Source organism: Anastrepha obliqua, chromosome 4 (assembly GCF_027943255.1).
Source record: "Anastrepha obliqua isolate idAnaObli1 chromosome 4, idAnaObli1_1.0, whole genome shotgun sequence".
NCBI classification, from domain to species: Eukaryota; Metazoa; Arthropoda; class Insecta; order Diptera; family Tephritidae; genus Anastrepha; species Anastrepha obliqua.
In genome coordinates, this window is record NC_072895.1 from 50,334,273 (window position 1) to 50,352,561 (window position 18,289).

General features: G+C 35.1%; 1 protein-coding gene across 1 annotated transcript; it reads left to right on the forward strand.

Moving 5' to 3' along the window:
* Window positions 1-13,274: 13,274 nt before the first annotated feature.
* On the forward strand, window positions 13,275-14,684 carry LOC129245457 (uncharacterized). The gene is made up of 3 exons (XM_054883635.1): window positions 13,275-13,419; window positions 13,676-14,011; window positions 14,150-14,684. Exons 1-3 carry the CDS (start codon window positions 13,372-13,374, stop codon window positions 14,552-14,554), a joined length of 789 nt encoding a protein of 262 aa, XP_054739610.1. The 5' UTR covers window positions 13,275-13,371; the 3' UTR covers window positions 14,555-14,684.
* Window positions 14,685-18,289: the final 3,605 nt, after the last annotated feature.

Here is an 18,289-nt window from a genome sequence, read left to right on the forward strand (position 1 = left end):
ACGCGCTTAGAAAACCACCAGATAGTATCGTGAGAATGGAATCCGCAATGGAGTAGAGGTCGCGATCGGCCAAAGATCATTTTTTGGCGAAGGTCGATGTTGCGCGAACTAACAGATGCCGACATCACATGGGATGGCGGAAGAATAACTGCCCAGATCAGTGTACGATAGAAAAGTTTTGTCGAGGCCCTAGGCTCCCGAGCGGAGTGAACAAGGATACAATTATATTCATATTGTTCATATTCCAAAACTATGGTAATCTCATACGAATTATCTCAGCAACACATACTTAAACAAAACCATAATAAAATAAAACCATCCAACATAAACAGAAAATTACATGAGAAATTAAACATTGTAGCCACTTTCAAGGAGTTATATAGGTATTTATTCAGCATTGGCCCTGCCGATTATTACATTTATTGCATTTTTTTAATGTAATTTCTTACATACATTTTTTGAATTTTTTGGAAATTTGACAATAACATTTTTTAGTCTTAAAAGCCCAAACCCTTCTGAATAAAATTTGTTCTACCGTAGTGAATTTCTGAATATATTCGCATACACGAGTACATATCTTATCATCTTAAATTGGAAGCATGTGAACTAATGTTTATTTAATTTGTCTTTACTACAACAAAAACTGTAAAAGAAGACAGAGTCGCTGATAATGAATACTCAATATTTGTAGATATGTATACAATCACTATTTATATGTAACATATACTTACGGATGTATGTATATGTAACCCCATACAAAACTATAACCGATCAATGGCAAGAATTATGCCAACAAAAAGTTTGGGCAAAATACTATCTCCTAGCAAGTAAAAAAAGAAAATATGTGGCAATTGGAAAATGAATCATTCATTCAGAATGAATGGTCAAGCTACACAAGTTAGTAGCTTCGAAAATTGTGAAGACGAGGGTAGAAGAATAGGTTGGAGAAATATAATGATATCAATGATATGCGGTACATACGTTCCGCAAGAAACAGTATAAAAAAAACAGCATAAAAAAAGATACCAGTTTTATAGTAAAACTATAGATAAGTTTCAAAGATACTAAGAACCGCATAAATCTGAAATAATGTAATAAAATCGCATAAACAAAAAATTGTATTTTTGAAAATTATACCTATCTTTATTTAAGAAACGTCAGAATCGAAAAATAAATTTACATCGTGAGAAATAGAATCAGACAATACCCACATATTGCGCATTCGTTTAGGATTTGGCGTAAAATCACTTTCGTCACTTGAGGAAATGTACACGTCTGATCTGGATGGTGATGCAGGCGATGATGAGTTTTTGCTTAGCTGGTTTAGAATCTTGTTGGCATGAGAACACATAATCAATTTGTTTAATTGTTTGTCCACTGACTGAGCTTCGAATCGTTTGGAAGAAGATCCAAGTTAAAAATCATATTTAGCGATTAGTTGTTATATTTTTGAATGATTACGGCAGTGTTAACAAGCAAAATTCCAACTTTTGTTGCAGTCTGATATAACTTTGCTTGTGTTTATAAATTTATGACACAGTACACGCTTAAGTCACAGTTTTGGATATGATGAATCATTGATTGGTGATAAGGATAAAGAATAATCAAAAAAAGATTGAAATTAATTTATTATAATATGCTTTATAATAACGCATCAATGTTCTCATGTTTTATTCGTACATAATTTGTTTTTTCTGTACATCTGGTTTGAACCCTTCATACCCCTCCCGTGCGCACGGGCCTGCTATTTCTGTATTCATAAATAAATTTATATTATATTAGGCTCAAGGTTCAAATAAATTGATTGATTGTTTTATTGTTGCTTCTACTTTTGCTGCTGCTTTTTATTCTTGGAAATTTTCATAATATTTAAATTATGAAAGTAAATATGAGCCATTTATCCACACATTTTGTGCAAAAGAATAGCAGTTTTTATAATTCTAGTGGCTTTAAATACCCGTGTATATATCTTATATATATCCATAGGTTCTACTAAATAGCCATTAACCTCCAATAACCATAAGGATATTGAAATGACTTTGTTGTTATTTTGTTCCTTCGCGTATATGCTATGAGTGTATTGAATTTATGCCACTTTTCTGCTCCACATCCAAAATGTTATCCTTAAAGTGTCGACTTTGTCTGTAGATAAAACTTCTAAGTATTCGAAAATACTAAGCAAATTTTGTTTGTCTTGTAACGGCTGCAGTCGGACTAAGAGGTGGACCACATTTTATTTCTATTTTTGTTTTTTAATCCATTTTTATTATTTTTTTAGTTTACTTTTATTTTTTTACATTACCATTTTAAAATATTGTACTATTTTCTACGTTATATAATTTTTTTAAATTTTTTTATTTTAATTTTTTCTTTAATTTACTTTAATTTTTTTATACACAATTATTTTTAATTAACATTTTTTAGTTAATATACATTTTTTTTAGTTTTTTTAATTTAGTAATTTTTTTTTTAATTTTTTTTCTTTTTTACTATTTCTGTAGGTTATTACATTTCGTACTCAACACCTAGAAGCGTGTCATATTGCAAAGCTTTCACTATTTATTAATATTTTACTTTTTTAATTATTATATTTTTATTTCCTTTAAAAAAATATATAATTCATACTACAACAAAAACCATAAACTCAAAGTTTCCAACTTTATACAAAGTTTTAAAAAATTTAGAGAATTTGGAGTATTTTGAAGTTTTCAACTTTTTCGTGCAAAGCTTCAGGTGATTGAAAACTCGGTTTTATTTTTCATAATTCTTTTTTGCTGACAGTGTTCTGCATTTTCTTTCATGTAACGAAAGCTCAGCATTTTTTTATCTGAAGAAAGTGCACAAGACCGCCAGCCAAAAAAAAAATTCAAAAATCACCGGAAAAGCTTAAGTTTAATTTGAGTGTAGTGATAATGTGAGAATGCAATGAGATCTGTTGAAGTCAATTTTTTAAATTCACAGTCCTCGAAAAGCACCACTTTTAACCGAGCAGCTTTTGAGGAATAGGCTCAGCTGGGAATTACGCACCTCAAGTGGCAACTCTCAAAATTACGAAATGTTTTGCGGACGAACGAAAGTAAAGTGGTTCTTTTTGACTTGAAAGACCGGCATGCGTACGTAAGAAGGCTTCGAAATGCCAATACTCGGCCACAATACATCGTCAAAGCTGCTAAGAATGGGCGCGCTAAATTAATGGTAAATATGGAATATGCCGCTAAAATTGCTCTTCTTCTTCTTAATTCACGCTGTGACCGCTTACGCGATTTTGGTCGAGTTTAACTAAGCGCGCCAGTCGCTTCTTTCCGGTGCTAATCGGTACCAGTTGGAAACACCAAGTGAAACCAAGTCCTTCCTCACCTGATCTTTCCAACGTAAAGGAGGCCTTCCTCTTCCTCAACCTACAACCAGCTGGTACCGCATTGAATACTTTCAGAACCGGAAAAGGAAGTTTAGTTAAGGCAGAACTAACGGCAGACTTCTTTTGTGATAACAACAACAACATCAGCGTGATGGAGTAACCAGGGCAATCGCCAAACCTGAATCCCAGCGAAAACTTATGGGTGATATAAAATACAGTGTGTTCCAAAGAAATGCTATCACTGCAAGCGCAATAAAAAGATGAGAGAGAATCTTTTAAAATTTTGTCATGTTTACTGTGCCTGAAGTCGTGTTTTTACACTTAATAAAAATCACTGCTATTAATATGCTATTAATAACAACTGTACATACATATATTTATATATATATATTTTCTTTCTCACTCCACTCGAGAGCATAGTGCCTCGACAAGACTCAGTTTTGCGTTGGTTTCGTTAATCTATTTGCTTTCTCACAGGGTAGGTCATTAGCCTGCCGCCACCAGTCCTAAGTAATGGGAATGCCCACCTGTCGTTGCCTAGGAACAGCGCCTTCTTGCTGCTTTGGGGCGACATCTGTGTTTCACATTTTTCTGCCAGAAGAATCTCACATATGGTTGAGGACTTCGCTAAATTTGGTGTGTCTGCGCTATTACCGCGATTACCCGCTTCCTCTTGCTGGCACCACTGATGCAATGTGTAACTGTGTTTTTCTTTATTTTTTTGCTTGTTTTAGCAGCCACAGTGCAGGTAATGCGCTGGCTTTTTGTGCGGGAGTAAGGATTGAAAGGATAAGGTTCTTGGGGTTGAGGAATTATTATTATTTTTTTTCGTTTATTTTTTTTTTTTTTATTGAAACTAGGAAAGTATGTAAGTTTGGAAAAGTGCGAGGACCGTGCTTTACGTGGGATTTGAGCCCACAACCTCTGGGATGGCAGGCTTGTGCACTTACGCTAGACTACCGAGACCGCTACATATATTAATACTTATTAATTTTTTAAAAATCAAGCCTTTATATATTCACAAAAAACACGTTTGGCCTTATAATATCGAACTTTTGAAAGCATTTGTTAGTCATTTAAGAAATGCAAGATGTACATTTTATCTGCACAATACTGTATTTAAAAAAAAATTTAATTTGCTTATACCCATCAATAAATGAAAACAAATATTTTCTAGAATTCTTGGTAAATTTTATTTGCTTAAAAACGTTTTCTTGTTTGTTTGGCTAATTTCTGCCATAGATATGCATCTTCAATTCTTTTGATAAATATTTTCATTTCAATAGAATCGCACGCTTTTGGTTATCATGTACAAATATCCGCTAATATAAAGTTATTGCCTGTTTAACACACTTGGATGCACATATTAATGGGACACTTAAGTGTTGAAGACTTTATTGCTCTCGTAATTAACCAAACTATAAATGATATCCACTTCCCATGAAGCATTCACAGGAAGTGAAAAAAGTCCCCACTCATTGCGACACATCTAAAGATATTTGCTATCAGAAATATAATTAACAATCTAACGGTTTTGAATTGCAAAATCACCTACACTTTGCTACTTTATTAACAATTCAATTAATTTAGATTTTATTGAATTGCCACTTATCAAGTAAGGTGAATGAATAACCAAGTCAAGTACATAAGTGCGCTAATGCAGAATTCCCCGAAATCGTGGCAATGCTATTTTTATCAACATTTTTTGTACCTAGAAAAAATTAGTTTTGCTAAGAATTCAAAAGTTTATCAATTTAATTTCACTTATGATTTATTATTATTATTTTCGGGGAAATGTAGATAAAAGCCGCGGCTGACCAAATCAGGTGATTTTTTTGCTTTGTTTGAATGAAATTTACTCACACTTTTAACCCTTGTGATTCGTTAAGAAAAACTTACACAAAATGACCACTCATATATTTCAGTTCAAAGATATTTCGTTGCTAAGCGCACACTGCAATTTTACTACCATAAAGTGACTAATGGTTTTTCGAACATTTCCGGTTGAAAAAGTGGCGCATGTTCAGCCATAGATGTCTTGAGTTGGTCCGAAGCGGCCTTCATATGTTTCTCTAATGCGCCGACGCTTGCGATCTTCGAACACTTCTGTAAGCCGCATATGCTCCAGCGTGGGTTCTACATAAAGTCTTCGCTTATATGTTTTGGACGAAATCCAGTCAGGGTCCACAAAGCAAAGCCATTAAGAGCAAATATATCAATGAAATTGATAAACAGAGCCATTGATATTTGGGTTTGAATTTATTTTACCTGCCAAAACCAATTTACCAAAGTACACATCGAACTCTATTTTAACGATTTGCTTCAATTTGTCGGCATTTATTTTAGTATATTCTACGTTACTGAACTCAATCACGATTTGCTCCTCTAATTTGTAAAACAATTGTCAAATGTATCCTTGATAGAAACATCGCAATACACATCTTTTCTTGACATAGAAATTTCCGCTATAATAGGCGATGAAGACCACACCAAGTCTTTATCTTTAGATTTATATAACACCACTAAATAAACTGCCTCACGAATCACAACCAGAATAGCTCGATTTTCATACTTAGATGTGGAGCTGTTTCTCATCCGAAAATTCTTTGAAAACAAAGCTCTCTTAATAAATCGTCACTGCGTTCAACGCTCGCATCATCTTCATCAAAAATTTCATCCATTATCCACTGTGGTTCAGTGCAGGATTTCGATAATTTTACAAAGCAATTATTACCAAAATAAGGTAAAGTGCACTAAAATGAAAATTTCACAAACATAAGTCACCAAATTGTGGTTGGAAACAACAGACGATTCAAAATGTTTCCGTTTCTCCAATGGTTGCCTTTTTTTTTAAGTGTTTATTTAGCACTACAATGCAGGGCTTACTGCTGGTCCGATTGCTGGGTGACTTTAATGGTGGAATATGCAAGTTTTCAAATAATTTCTACTTGAAAGTAACAAAAAAATATTGTTTCTTTTTATTTAAATGTAAAATCATAGATATGGGTTTTCGTAAAAATATATTTTATAAGTCTTGTCATTTTGAAGAAACTAACCTTAATGGCTTGCTAACGTATGGCGGAGAAGCTTAGACGATGACAACATCTGTTGAGGCGTCCCTTAGAGTGTTTGAGAGTACGATTCTGCGGAAATTGTGTGGTCCTTTGCACGTTGATACCGGCGAATATCGCAGGCGACGGAACGATGAGCTTTACGACAACATAGACATAGCGCAGCAAAAAAAGATCCAGCGGCTTCGTTGCCTGGGTCATGTAACCCGAATGGAAACAAACACTCCGGTTCTTAAAGTATTCGATGCAATACCAGCTGGTGATAGCAGAGGAAAAGGAAGACCAGGTGGAGAAGGACTTGGCTTGGTATTTCCAACTGGCGCCGATTAGCATGAGAAAGAAACGGCTGACGAGCTTTCTTAAACTCGCTCAGAATCGCGTAGGTATAAAGAATAAGAACCTTAATGGCTCAAAAGGGTTAACCAATAAAATGATTCATTAACGACCGAAAGTGACACCAATTTTTCAATACTCTGTAGAAGTAGTAGTATTAGTATTTATTGCAAATAAGACTAAATAATATACAAAATTTTGGTAATTACTTATTCTAGTACTCGTATTTAGAAAAAAAATATTTAGAATAATTTACCGAAAATGGGATGAGTCTTTCGTTTTACTTTTCGTGTAAGCAATTATCTGGTTTTAGGTTTTTAAAACCAGTTAAAATCTTTGTTTCTAAAGGCATATTCAATAAAGCGCAAACGTTTATTTATCCTAATGATCATTTTCCCCATTGAGAATCGCAATCAGTTGTGAATCATTTAATGTAAATTTTGCGAAAAAAAATGTCCCATTATGCTCTTAATATTGGGCAGCGCGCTAAGAGATGTGCTATGTTTATAAGCTCGCCCCCATTACACCTTCAGCATGTTTTCATTCACCTGTCAAATCAGTTGTTATTTCAAATTACTATGTCATCTATAGTGCTCATTATGCACATGCTTGATTCTAAGTTTTAAATACGAAAAGGGTCAAAAGATCTCATTTCTTATAAAGGTTGTTTTTTTTAGAGGTTAGGTTTTCAAGATGAAATAAAACGTATATAATTTAATGTTATGGCCAAGAATTTAGCTTTATTATAAAGATAAGGGTTTGCCATTATGTTTTAAAAATGATTTCGGGCAAGTGGCCGCCGCGGCTGGCTCGAATAAATTCCAGCCGAGAGGCCCAATTTTCGACCACTTTTTGCAGCAATTGGTGCCGTATGTCAGCAATAACGCGCCGAATATTCTCTTCCAAGACGTCAATCGTCTCGGGCTTATCTGCGTAGACAAGCGACTTCACATAGCCCCACAAGAGATAGTCCAGCGGTGTTATATCGCACGATCTTGGAGGCCACGCCACAGGTCCACGGCGCGAAATAATGCGCTCACCAAAAGTTTCCTTCAATAAATCGATTGTTGCGTTGGCTGTATGGCATGTAGCGCCGTCTTGTTGGAACCAAAGGTCGTCCACATCAACATCGTCCAATTCAGGCACGAAAAAGTCGTTAATCATGGCTCTATAGCGCTCTCCATTGACTGTAACATTATGGCCGGCTTCATTTTTAAAGAAATATGGACCAATGATTCCCTCTGCCCATAGAGCACACCAAACAGTGACTTTTTGAGGATGTAACGGCGTCTCAGCAATGGCTTGTGGATTATGTTCACTCCAAATGCGACAATTTTGCTTATTGACATACCCATTCAACCAAAAGTGAGCTTCATCGCTGAACAAAAACCATTATTTTCGAACCGCGCGAACCGAACCATTATTTTCGTAATAAATTTGCACGATTTGCAAACGTTGTTCAGGTGTAAGTCTATTCATTATGAAATGGCAAACCAAACTGAGCATAAATCAAGTGACAGCTGTCAAAAAGACCATCTACGAAAAAAGTAGTGCCAACTTGAAAACCTAACCTCTAAAAAAAACACCCTTTATATTCTACCAGTACGTAAGGCTTTTTTTTATGTACACACACCCTTGCCTGGTTTCATTTTGTTAAAAACAATTTCTCATCTTCTATCCAACTGTATGTTATCTATTCATCAGGTGACATCGTATTTACTAAATAATTTCTTTAAATCTTTAATCCAGAAGACTTCTTTCTTTACAACAATTTTTGACAAATCATGTGGCAGCCGATTTTCTGAGTACAAATTAATAAAATACTTTTTATTTTATTTTAAAAAGAGAGTACTATGTCTTCTATATCTTTTATTATATAAATTAATAAATTATTGCCGGAAGACTATGTCTTCTTAATCGGACTTTTGCTTAATTACTAATTTTTCATCTTTTCGCCGGAAGACTATGTCTTCTTAGTCGGACTGTTGATTTATTAATACTAATTTTTTTTCTTACTAGCTACTTAATATTAACTATCGAACAGCAATCATCACGTTGAATGCAACGTGAGCCTATTTGAGGTCGTCAGCACAAAGGTAAATAATTAAATTTGGAACAAGCGGAACTGTGTCAGCAATTGGTGTGTCAGCAATTGAATTGTGACAAGGGGTATTGAACCTTATTAAAATAAATTTATTAATTATTAACTACGGAAATGTATCAGCAATTGAATTGCGACAAAGGGTATTGAACTTTATTAAAATTAATATTTTAATTATTAACTTACGTAAACAAAATTCTGCGCATATATTTAAGAACAGCTCTAAAGCATGCCGGTTTCCAAAGAAAGTATTGTATGTATGTAATAATATGGTAGCCTCAGAATTCGCTTTGCAAAATACTTTACTTTTAATACTACGACGCCCAGTATGAAAGCAGATATAACAAAAACCTCCAGTGACTTTTCTTTTGCATACATGAATTAAAATCAAAATCTTATAATCCACTGGGTGGCTTGTTTTTTAATTATTGCTAACTGCTTCTTTACTCGATCGATACTGTCTGTACCACTAGGAAATTTGTACAAATAATAAACAATTACAAATAATTAAGAAAAATTCCAGTTTTAGTTATTAAGTTTTTATCCGTTCCACTATTTTATATATATGTATATGTGTATATATTTTATGTGAGCAATAAACGTTAAATTTTTATAAAAGTTAAAAAAAATATTTTGGGTAATGTTGGTATTGTTTTTGTATAGATACTCGCATTTTGACGAAAAGCTGTAATAGCTGCCAATAAATAAACCACCACCACCTAACGCTAGTAAATATACGAGTAATGTACAGTATTTTACCCGCATTTACAATCATCAATTACAAATTTCTTGTTTTGCGCTGCTACTTTAATTAGTTTACTTTCGGGTAACAGGCGCATGTAGTGGAAACCGTGACGTCAATTTGTTTTCTTTTCGCCTCTTATCGTGCTTCTCGATGTCAAATAACCAAACACCGCTGGCGTGTATGTGTACACGAAGGGTGTGTTTTGAAATTTTAATATAGGCTACTTTCAATAGAAGAGAAGGAATACTAATTGATGTGGGGTTTATAAAAGTGTATACAGGGTGCGAACGGTATTTGAGCACAACTTGAGAGTAAAACTAATCAGCTCTTTCATATAAAAAATGTAATGGAATTTCACGATATTTTACGCAGCATTTTATTATATAATATATCAATGCCAACTTATTACATATCTATAGGTTTGGTTTGGGATAAATCCCGAATTAAATGCTTCTCATTCATATCGACCACAAAGGCATTAATTGTAGCCTTCAGAGAAGAAATGGGGTTATGAGGATGTTTATGGGCCTGACGCTCAATTATGCTCCATACGTAGTAATTTAGGGGATTAAGGCTTGGAAAGTTAGGAGGCCATTAGTTCGGTCACTCTTGCTTTGTGTGAAGAAGTAGAGTTTTGTTCAAAAAGGTATGGGCTGTCAGCTCACGCACTATTAATCTAGAGCTTGACTTCTATCTGTACTTATTGAACTTTGATATTAAACACCCTTGCAACAGAATTCACTCGAAATCCTTCAGTAAAGAAGTGTGGTGACATGGCATGTCCTTTGTTGCTCAAAACAGCTAAAAAAATAGCCTCGTGCGCATGGCAATAGGAACCTGTCATTTCTGTGGTTAGTAATTTGGTGGTGATCAAAAGTTATTACGTGAGGACGTTTAATATTGTTTCGAAGGTATTTTGATCAGATAACTAACTCATCTCGTGTTTGCTCTGACATAAACTGTTTTCTGTGCTTCAAGTGAATCTGTACATTTCATCTCCACCATCGTGATATCGACGTCCTCCTCCGAGATCTCTCCAACAACAATGTCAGCGAGGAGATCCTTTTCGTTGAAAAGCGTTCCAACACCGGTCAGCCTCTTTGAGTCGGCTTGACTGCTGGCCAACCTTTCTTCAGTATCGCTGCGCAAGCCGGCTTTGTCACTCTCCTCACCTGAGTCCAAAGCTGGCTCGGCGCTGCGATAGATTCGAATGGTTGCGTCAACAAACCCGAATCTCACCACGTTGTTTTTCTGCGCCACTGGGGCGAGCGATTCAACATTGAGAATGAGCATCAGCTGGCTTCTACCTTCTACTGGCTCTTCTATTCTTCCTACCTTCAAGTTATGGGTTGGCAGGTCTCTATTGCAGGATTTGAAAATCTCCTCAATTTTATTCGACTCTACCGACTTAGCCGGAATCCAAACTCGAGCTCGAAGTCTGTGCGAAATTTCATCCTTACTGATCGCTTTGAGTTTGGCTCCCGCTCAAACCTCTCCTACCTTACTTGGGCCAACCTGTAGAGCGTGGCTGACCTAGTGTCTTCGCAGGCAATGAGTTTAGATCTACCCTGTTACCAGCCTGCGACATGACAAAGGGGAGGAGGTCCGGGGTGTTTCTCTAAAACCTGGAAGTACACTTCGCTAATAGCCTTCTCAGTCCACCTTCAATTTTCCTTAGGAATGGCTCCTTCTCTGCTCCCTTATCAATGATGGCCAGTATCTTACTGCCGCCCTTTACAACCTCCCTAAAGGTTGAATGTTTATGGCCACCTACTTTTTGTTTTTTGGCGACCTCTTCTATTGCTTGTTTTGCAGACCGTTATCTTTTAGGGGTAGCACGCGCCGGTTTTCCCAAGTCGGATATTACTCCCTTTGCCCATTCTAGCGATTTAGCCTAGTCTTCGGTTGGCTGGCCCCTTCCAGTCTAAATAAGACCCTATTGGCCGCCGTTTTCTCCTAGTAATTTTGCTTGGCGGGACGGACATGTTTAGTTGGTCCCCTCTGTCCTACGCTTGTAATCTGCCTAGAGGTACTGGGCTCTTCCATGGCAGCTTACCGGTTATACCTAGAAGAAAGTGCCGACCCCCAGCCCCTAAATGAGGTTGAGGAGAGATGGGTATTGCCCTAAGCAGAGTTGACCGATGGGAAGCCGGTTTACGCAAGCCTCCTCGTCCCCCGTTCTGGGAGCATTTTCTCATTTCTCGTTATTTTTTTAGTAATCGGTTTTTCAGTTACGACCACATTTTTATTGTTCTTCCTTCACATTAGAAGTATACGAAAAACATCGAAAAGAGAGGATGATAGAAAATCAAGAGAAAGTTATATTAAGCATTACAGATGAAATGTGTTCGTGCAGAGTTCAACTTACATTTATGTTACCTAAGAATTGATATTACTGTATTGTTAATAATAATTTTTTTATACTTTCTTATTTTTCTTCAAATGTGAGACATGGAAATTAGGTCTCTTAAAAGCAGACAACATTACCAAAAAAATGGTAGAAAGTGCAGAAAATTGGCAACTTATGGACAGACATGCTTAATCGACGTGTTTACCTTGACCTACCTATCTAATTAGAAGATGAGCTGATAGCATGATGCTGGCACGAAAACTGGCGACCCTGAATGCAAGGAGAGTGGAAGAAGTAGTCTTTATCAGAACGCCTGCTTGGATCTTCTCTGTCCTCGATGAAATGCTACCGCAATTCCGGGGCAGAGAAAACATCCAGGAGAGAACGAGAACGGATTTTTTTTTTTTTTCTTTTTTGAGTAACAGTTCAATTTTTAAGCTGATAATCTCATTTGTTTTTACATAATAAATATACAGTAAGGCAAAATGATTTTTTTTTTCTGTTTTTATAAAATGAAACGATTGCCCTGAAGGCGACTTTCGAGTTTAGTCTCTACTCAACTCTATCAGCTTTATTAGAAGCTCTCGCGACTACTGATGAATTACTTGTGGATAAAATAACCTATTCACATGAAAGTAATCACTAAACTCAGAAAAGTTAAGAACACTCCAGACTAATTTCAACAGACACCATTAAATAGCCTATGATCTAAAAAGCACAAATTGCTTATATCTCAAAGCGAAAGAAAACGTGATTATTATGATGCAAAATGCACAAAACTTGGCATAACTGAGTACCAGTTTATTTTTCCACAGGGTTTATACGCTCATGTATTTTTAAATTAATATGAAATTGCTTTGCTCATATGTTGCAAAAATTTCTCCTCTATTTATATTAGAGAGTCGTATTAGATAAAACTTCTCACTGAAGCACCTGTTTTTTTGTTTAAATCACTGCAGAAGGTGGTAAACGTGAATATGTGCATACGTATTCCATGTGTGTTTGTATGTATATATTTTTCTCTGGCTCTGGTTATTATCGTAATCGCAATTTTTTACAGTTACAGGTATCATTGCGATAATAGAGAACATAGATTGATGATTTTGGCTACTCGAAATACGCAATTCAAATAAAGAAACACTCATAAATGCGAACATCTAAAATGCAAATGGATGTATGTGTGAATATCAAACGACCCAGCTCTCGATTTGATGATAAGAAACTCTTAAGAGACGACATAAGCACTGCCGGCAAATAATATAAAATCGTTGCGACTCTTTGTAAAATCAGTTAAACGCACATCAGCAGACGATATAGCGAGAAACCTACTAAACGGTAACTGCAGAATTTGAAGGATAAAATAGCGAAGGTCTTTAATTGCTATCTAAATATTAAAATATAAAGTAAAGGAATATGTTCAAACTTTTGGTCTGTATTCTAAGCGCAATCCTGGCTGCAGCGGTAAGTAGACTGGATTTAAAAAACGTTTTTTTTTTGCTTGAGACATTTTTCAAAAAAAAATTTTTTTATTTTTATGTGTATATATACTTATGTATATCCTTTTTATCTAAGTTAAAAAAAAAATTTTTTTTTTGACATTCTATTTTTTTTCTTTTTTTTTTCATATACATATTTTTACTGTTTTTTTATTATTTTTTTCTCTCAACTCTCAAAACCATCACAATTCACCCTTCTCATATATTTATAAATATTCTAGCACGCTGGTCGCCTGCCGTCTAGCAATCTCATTGAAAGTCGCGCTGATCGCTCTTTGGCAAACTTTTTACTCACACGACAGCCACGCGCCGTAACGCAAACATCCCTGACATGTTTCCCCATTTACTTGCCAGTACTAGATGAAATAGCAAATCAGTGGTCCAGGGAATACGAAAGTTGTTTGACGACCGCTGAAAGTAATCGTACTGATATTCTAGAGAAAGCAAGTGCCCAACAGAAGGATATCTCAACCTCGGCAGCAGGCGTTTGTAATCATGTGCAAATCTGTGATTCAGTCAACGACACACTGGGCGGTCTCGACTGTTTCGGCTACTTGGTGAGAAGCAAAACATGCGCGAATAGTTTGAAAACACCGATGAATTTAATTTGAATTTGAATGAATTTAAAATAATAGGAAATTTCCTATAAAAAGTTATTCTCATATTTATCCGCTTTACTTTATGCTCACTTTCAGTCCACCAACACATTATCCACCATTTATACTGTATCCAACAATGCATCAGAAACTGCAGCTATCGTACGTGAGCAAATCAATATTATCGATATAAATTCAGAGAGATGCTGCAATGCCAGCGATCGTAATTATGTCGAAAGTTCGGCAGAAGTTTACGACGCACTCGAATTTTGCTTGAAATATGGACCACCAGAAGTAGTCGTCCCACCTAGCAGCACTGCCAGTCCACAAGCACTAAATGAATCCAGGAATGTTCAACTTATTGCTGCACCACGACGAACACCTACTTCGAGCGTATTGACTAAAGAGTCACAGGGAGACGGCTCAAATCCTGCTCCAAGAAGCCGTTTTGCATCGTTAGTCAACAATTGGTTACATCAAAGTGAAGATCAGGCTAATGTGTGAAAAGATAAATGAAATAAATTAAGTGCACTATACTTTGGAGTGAACAAAGCGCACAAGCAAAAAAAAAAGAAACTTGTAAATAATTCAATAAGTATACATATCTATAATATATTATATAAATACACGCAAAGACATATTGTTTTTATTGTAGTTGTAAAAATCCGCATTCCTTTTGTTTTCATTGAAATCTCATAAGCAGTAATAACAACTAAATGAAGAGATTTGTGGTCAAGCGACTTGCTGTAATGTATTCATTGTACCTCGGCAAAGTGCCTCCCTTTCTGCTGGCAAGTAAGCTATATATACATATATGGTATAATTGGCGCTTTTTTGGGTGTTTGGCCGAGCTCCTCTTTTTATTTGTGGTGTGCGTCTTGACGTTGTTCCACAAATGCAGGAACCTACAGTTTTAAGCCGACTCCGAACAACAGATATATTTTATGAGGATCTTCTTCATGGCAGAAATTCACTCGGAGGTTTGCCATTGCCTACCGAGGGGCGACCGCTATTAGAAAATTCTTTTTTTTTCATTTTGGTGTTTCACTAACCCATTAGGGTACGGTGGCCGCCGTATTATTATTAATTCTATTAATAATATTATTATAATCAATTTCTCTAAGTTACCAGAACATCCAAAGCTCAGTCGAACAGAGTGTCGTTTTGGTAAGGCGAATAAGGTCCCACGATTTAATTCCCACGAGATCGGTATCCATGAGAGTCGCAAATGCACCTTATTCGTCTGAAGAATAGATATACTCGTACATATTGGGGATTCCAGTTACCAGTTTCAGTCCAAGGAATAGTCTTGTAGTGATCAGTCCATTCTAAATATAAAAAATAACCCAAAAGTAATTAATAACAAAAATAAAGAATAACTTTTTCATTAACAAAAAAAAAAATGATGTCGGGCGATGGAAATCTTTATTTTAATTTTTACGCGCTCCATTGCTTGTCTATTTTTAATCTGCTATCCAATTTAAAAGATTTTTACGCTTTAAATCCAAGCACAGCGCTCCGTTTGGGTATAAAATAATATTCATATACATAAATATTATCGTATATTTGCTTTGAAACAAAATTGTACTCTGTTCACGATGTGAAAAAGCTCGCAACATTTGGGCAACATGAAGCTAGCAACATTTTTGTACAGCTGCTGGATATGCGTTTTGTATCCCAAATCGCATAGAAATCAACAGGTACATGGCTTCTTCTAAATAGATATGCACTACAAGTTTTTGCAAACAAATTTTCACATTGACGTTCTGCTGCCTGAGAAAGTAGCATAGTTTAATATATTTCATTCATACACCTGCTAGCCTTGTTTCTATGCTAATTCTAGTATTGAATTGATCGAAATTTGCAATGGAAATCAAAATCAGAGCTCATAATTCCACCATGGCGCGTCTGACATCGTCAATAAGAAGAGAACTGAAAAATGTTGTGATTTTTTCAATGATCTTTGAATTTAAATAAATTAAATGTAAATTTTTTTGAATACTAAATACAATTAATAAAAAAAAAATTAAATATTAAAAACGAAATTGTTACAATAAATAATTAAAAAAAAGAGAATTAGGAAAAGAAAGTAGTTTCGTTAATATTTGGAATTTTATTTTTACAGAAAACTCACAAGTTTTGGCAACATTTTTTTTTTCTAAAAAATTTATTTATTTTTTGTTGGTTTTGGAAAACAACCCCTCAGTTTTTTTTGTTTTTTTTTTTATTATTGTTTTTTTCATAATTCTTGCAAGTTTCACAATCGGATTCCCACATTCTTTTTTAAGTTATGTTCAAATATTTTTGTATATAAAAACAAAATATTTTATAAAATATAATTTTTTTTAATTTGTTTTATTTTAAACAATTCAAATAAAGAAATTAACAAAATGTAAAAATGAACCGAAAATATTTGACTTTAAAAAATTTCATACCAAAATTGTCCGCAATGTACAAGTCACAATATTATATTTTTAAAATTGTTTACATATTATCATATAATATATCTATATATATGTTACAAAAAAATTAACAATTTTTCCGTTGTTTTCTAAAAATTTAAACAAATCATATAAAATTAAAAATAAATTTAAATTATTAAAAATAACTTATTTCACTTTAAAGAACTCTACAGGATTTGAAGTTAATCACATTTGAAGTAATTTCAGTGCGAGAAATAAAAAAATTCAAAATATGTATTCGATGAAATAAATGTGGAACTCTAAGCATAATAAGGAAATTATTCAATATTTTTTTAGTTTTCCGAAGGTGCTAATAAATAAATTTCGACAACTAGTCACAGAACGCGGATGGAACGCTAGAATATTTGATAGTAATTAATAAAGTTTGTCAACAGGTTTAGAAGTGAATGCGAAAGGGTTGGTTTTTTTATATACAGGGTGGGCCATAAAGCGTTTGCTTTTTGAACCACCTATTTTTTAACAACACACAAATGACATGTCAAATGTGTTCATAATTTACTTAAAGGTTTGACATTTACGAAATGGGATGCTATACGCTTGAAAAAAATTGGGAAATATTGAAAACCTATTTCCAAAGTGGTGAGTCTTCTTCTTCTTTTCTGATTTTCACATCGGTGGCTACGTCAATAAGCAAAATTCTCAGATTTGGGGCTCAGAAAATCCAAACGTTACTATAGCGAAGCAAATGCATCCACAACGAGTCACTGTTTGGTGCGGTTTTCGGTCTGGCGGCATCATCGAGCTATTTTTTTTTTCGAAAATGAGCGAGGAGCCGCGGTTATAGTAAATGGCGAGCGTTACCGTGACTTGCTCAACGAGTTGTTTCCAAAAATTGAAGACTTATCACACTGCCAAAGTTACACTCGAACTTTTGCCTACCGTTTTTGAAAACCGAATAATCAGCCGAAATTCCGATATCTATTGGCCGCCTCGGAGCTGTGATTTAAGCCCGTTGGACTATTTTTTGTGGGGAGTCGTTAAGGACAAATGCTATGCGAACCATCAAGAGACGATTGATGCTTTAAAACACAAAACACAAAATCGAAGTTGGCATTTATGAAATTGGAGCCCAAACAATCGAAAATGTGCTTAAACATTTGGTTGGTCGAATGGCCTCCTGTAAAGCCAGTCGTGGCAGTCATTTGAACAATATTATTTTTTATTCATAAATGATAATGTTCAGTCTTCGAAATAAAAGAAAAATTTTGAAAATATATTGATCACTTTTTTTCTATAGCCGATTCAAAAAGCAAATTTTACATGGCCTCCCCTATATTATATATTATGCGTTACTTTGTTTCGCAACTGATTCGGTTCTAGCCGGGCTTTCTTTGAAAGCCGACTCAGTTGTATCAAATCGGCCGACATGATCTATCAAACAGAGTAACCAGATCTTTACTTGCTACACTATGTCTAGGTGACCGTAAAGCTCATACAGCTCATTATTCCATCGTCTGCGATACTCGCCGTTACTACTGCAAGGGACGCCTCAACGAATATTGTAATCATCGAGGCTTCTATGCCATACAAAAGGACGGGCATGATGAAAGACTTATAAAGTGTTAGATTTGTTCCTCGAAAGAAGACTCAATTGCTCACTTAGTCCAAAGTAGCACTTGTTAGCAGGCGAAATTCTACGTTGAATTTCAAGGCTGGCATTGTTATCGCCAGACATTATTAATGCTGATTCCTAAATACCCCATGGGTACCCATATGCGAATGCGCCAACTGTTTGATGACAGGTAGTATTTAAATT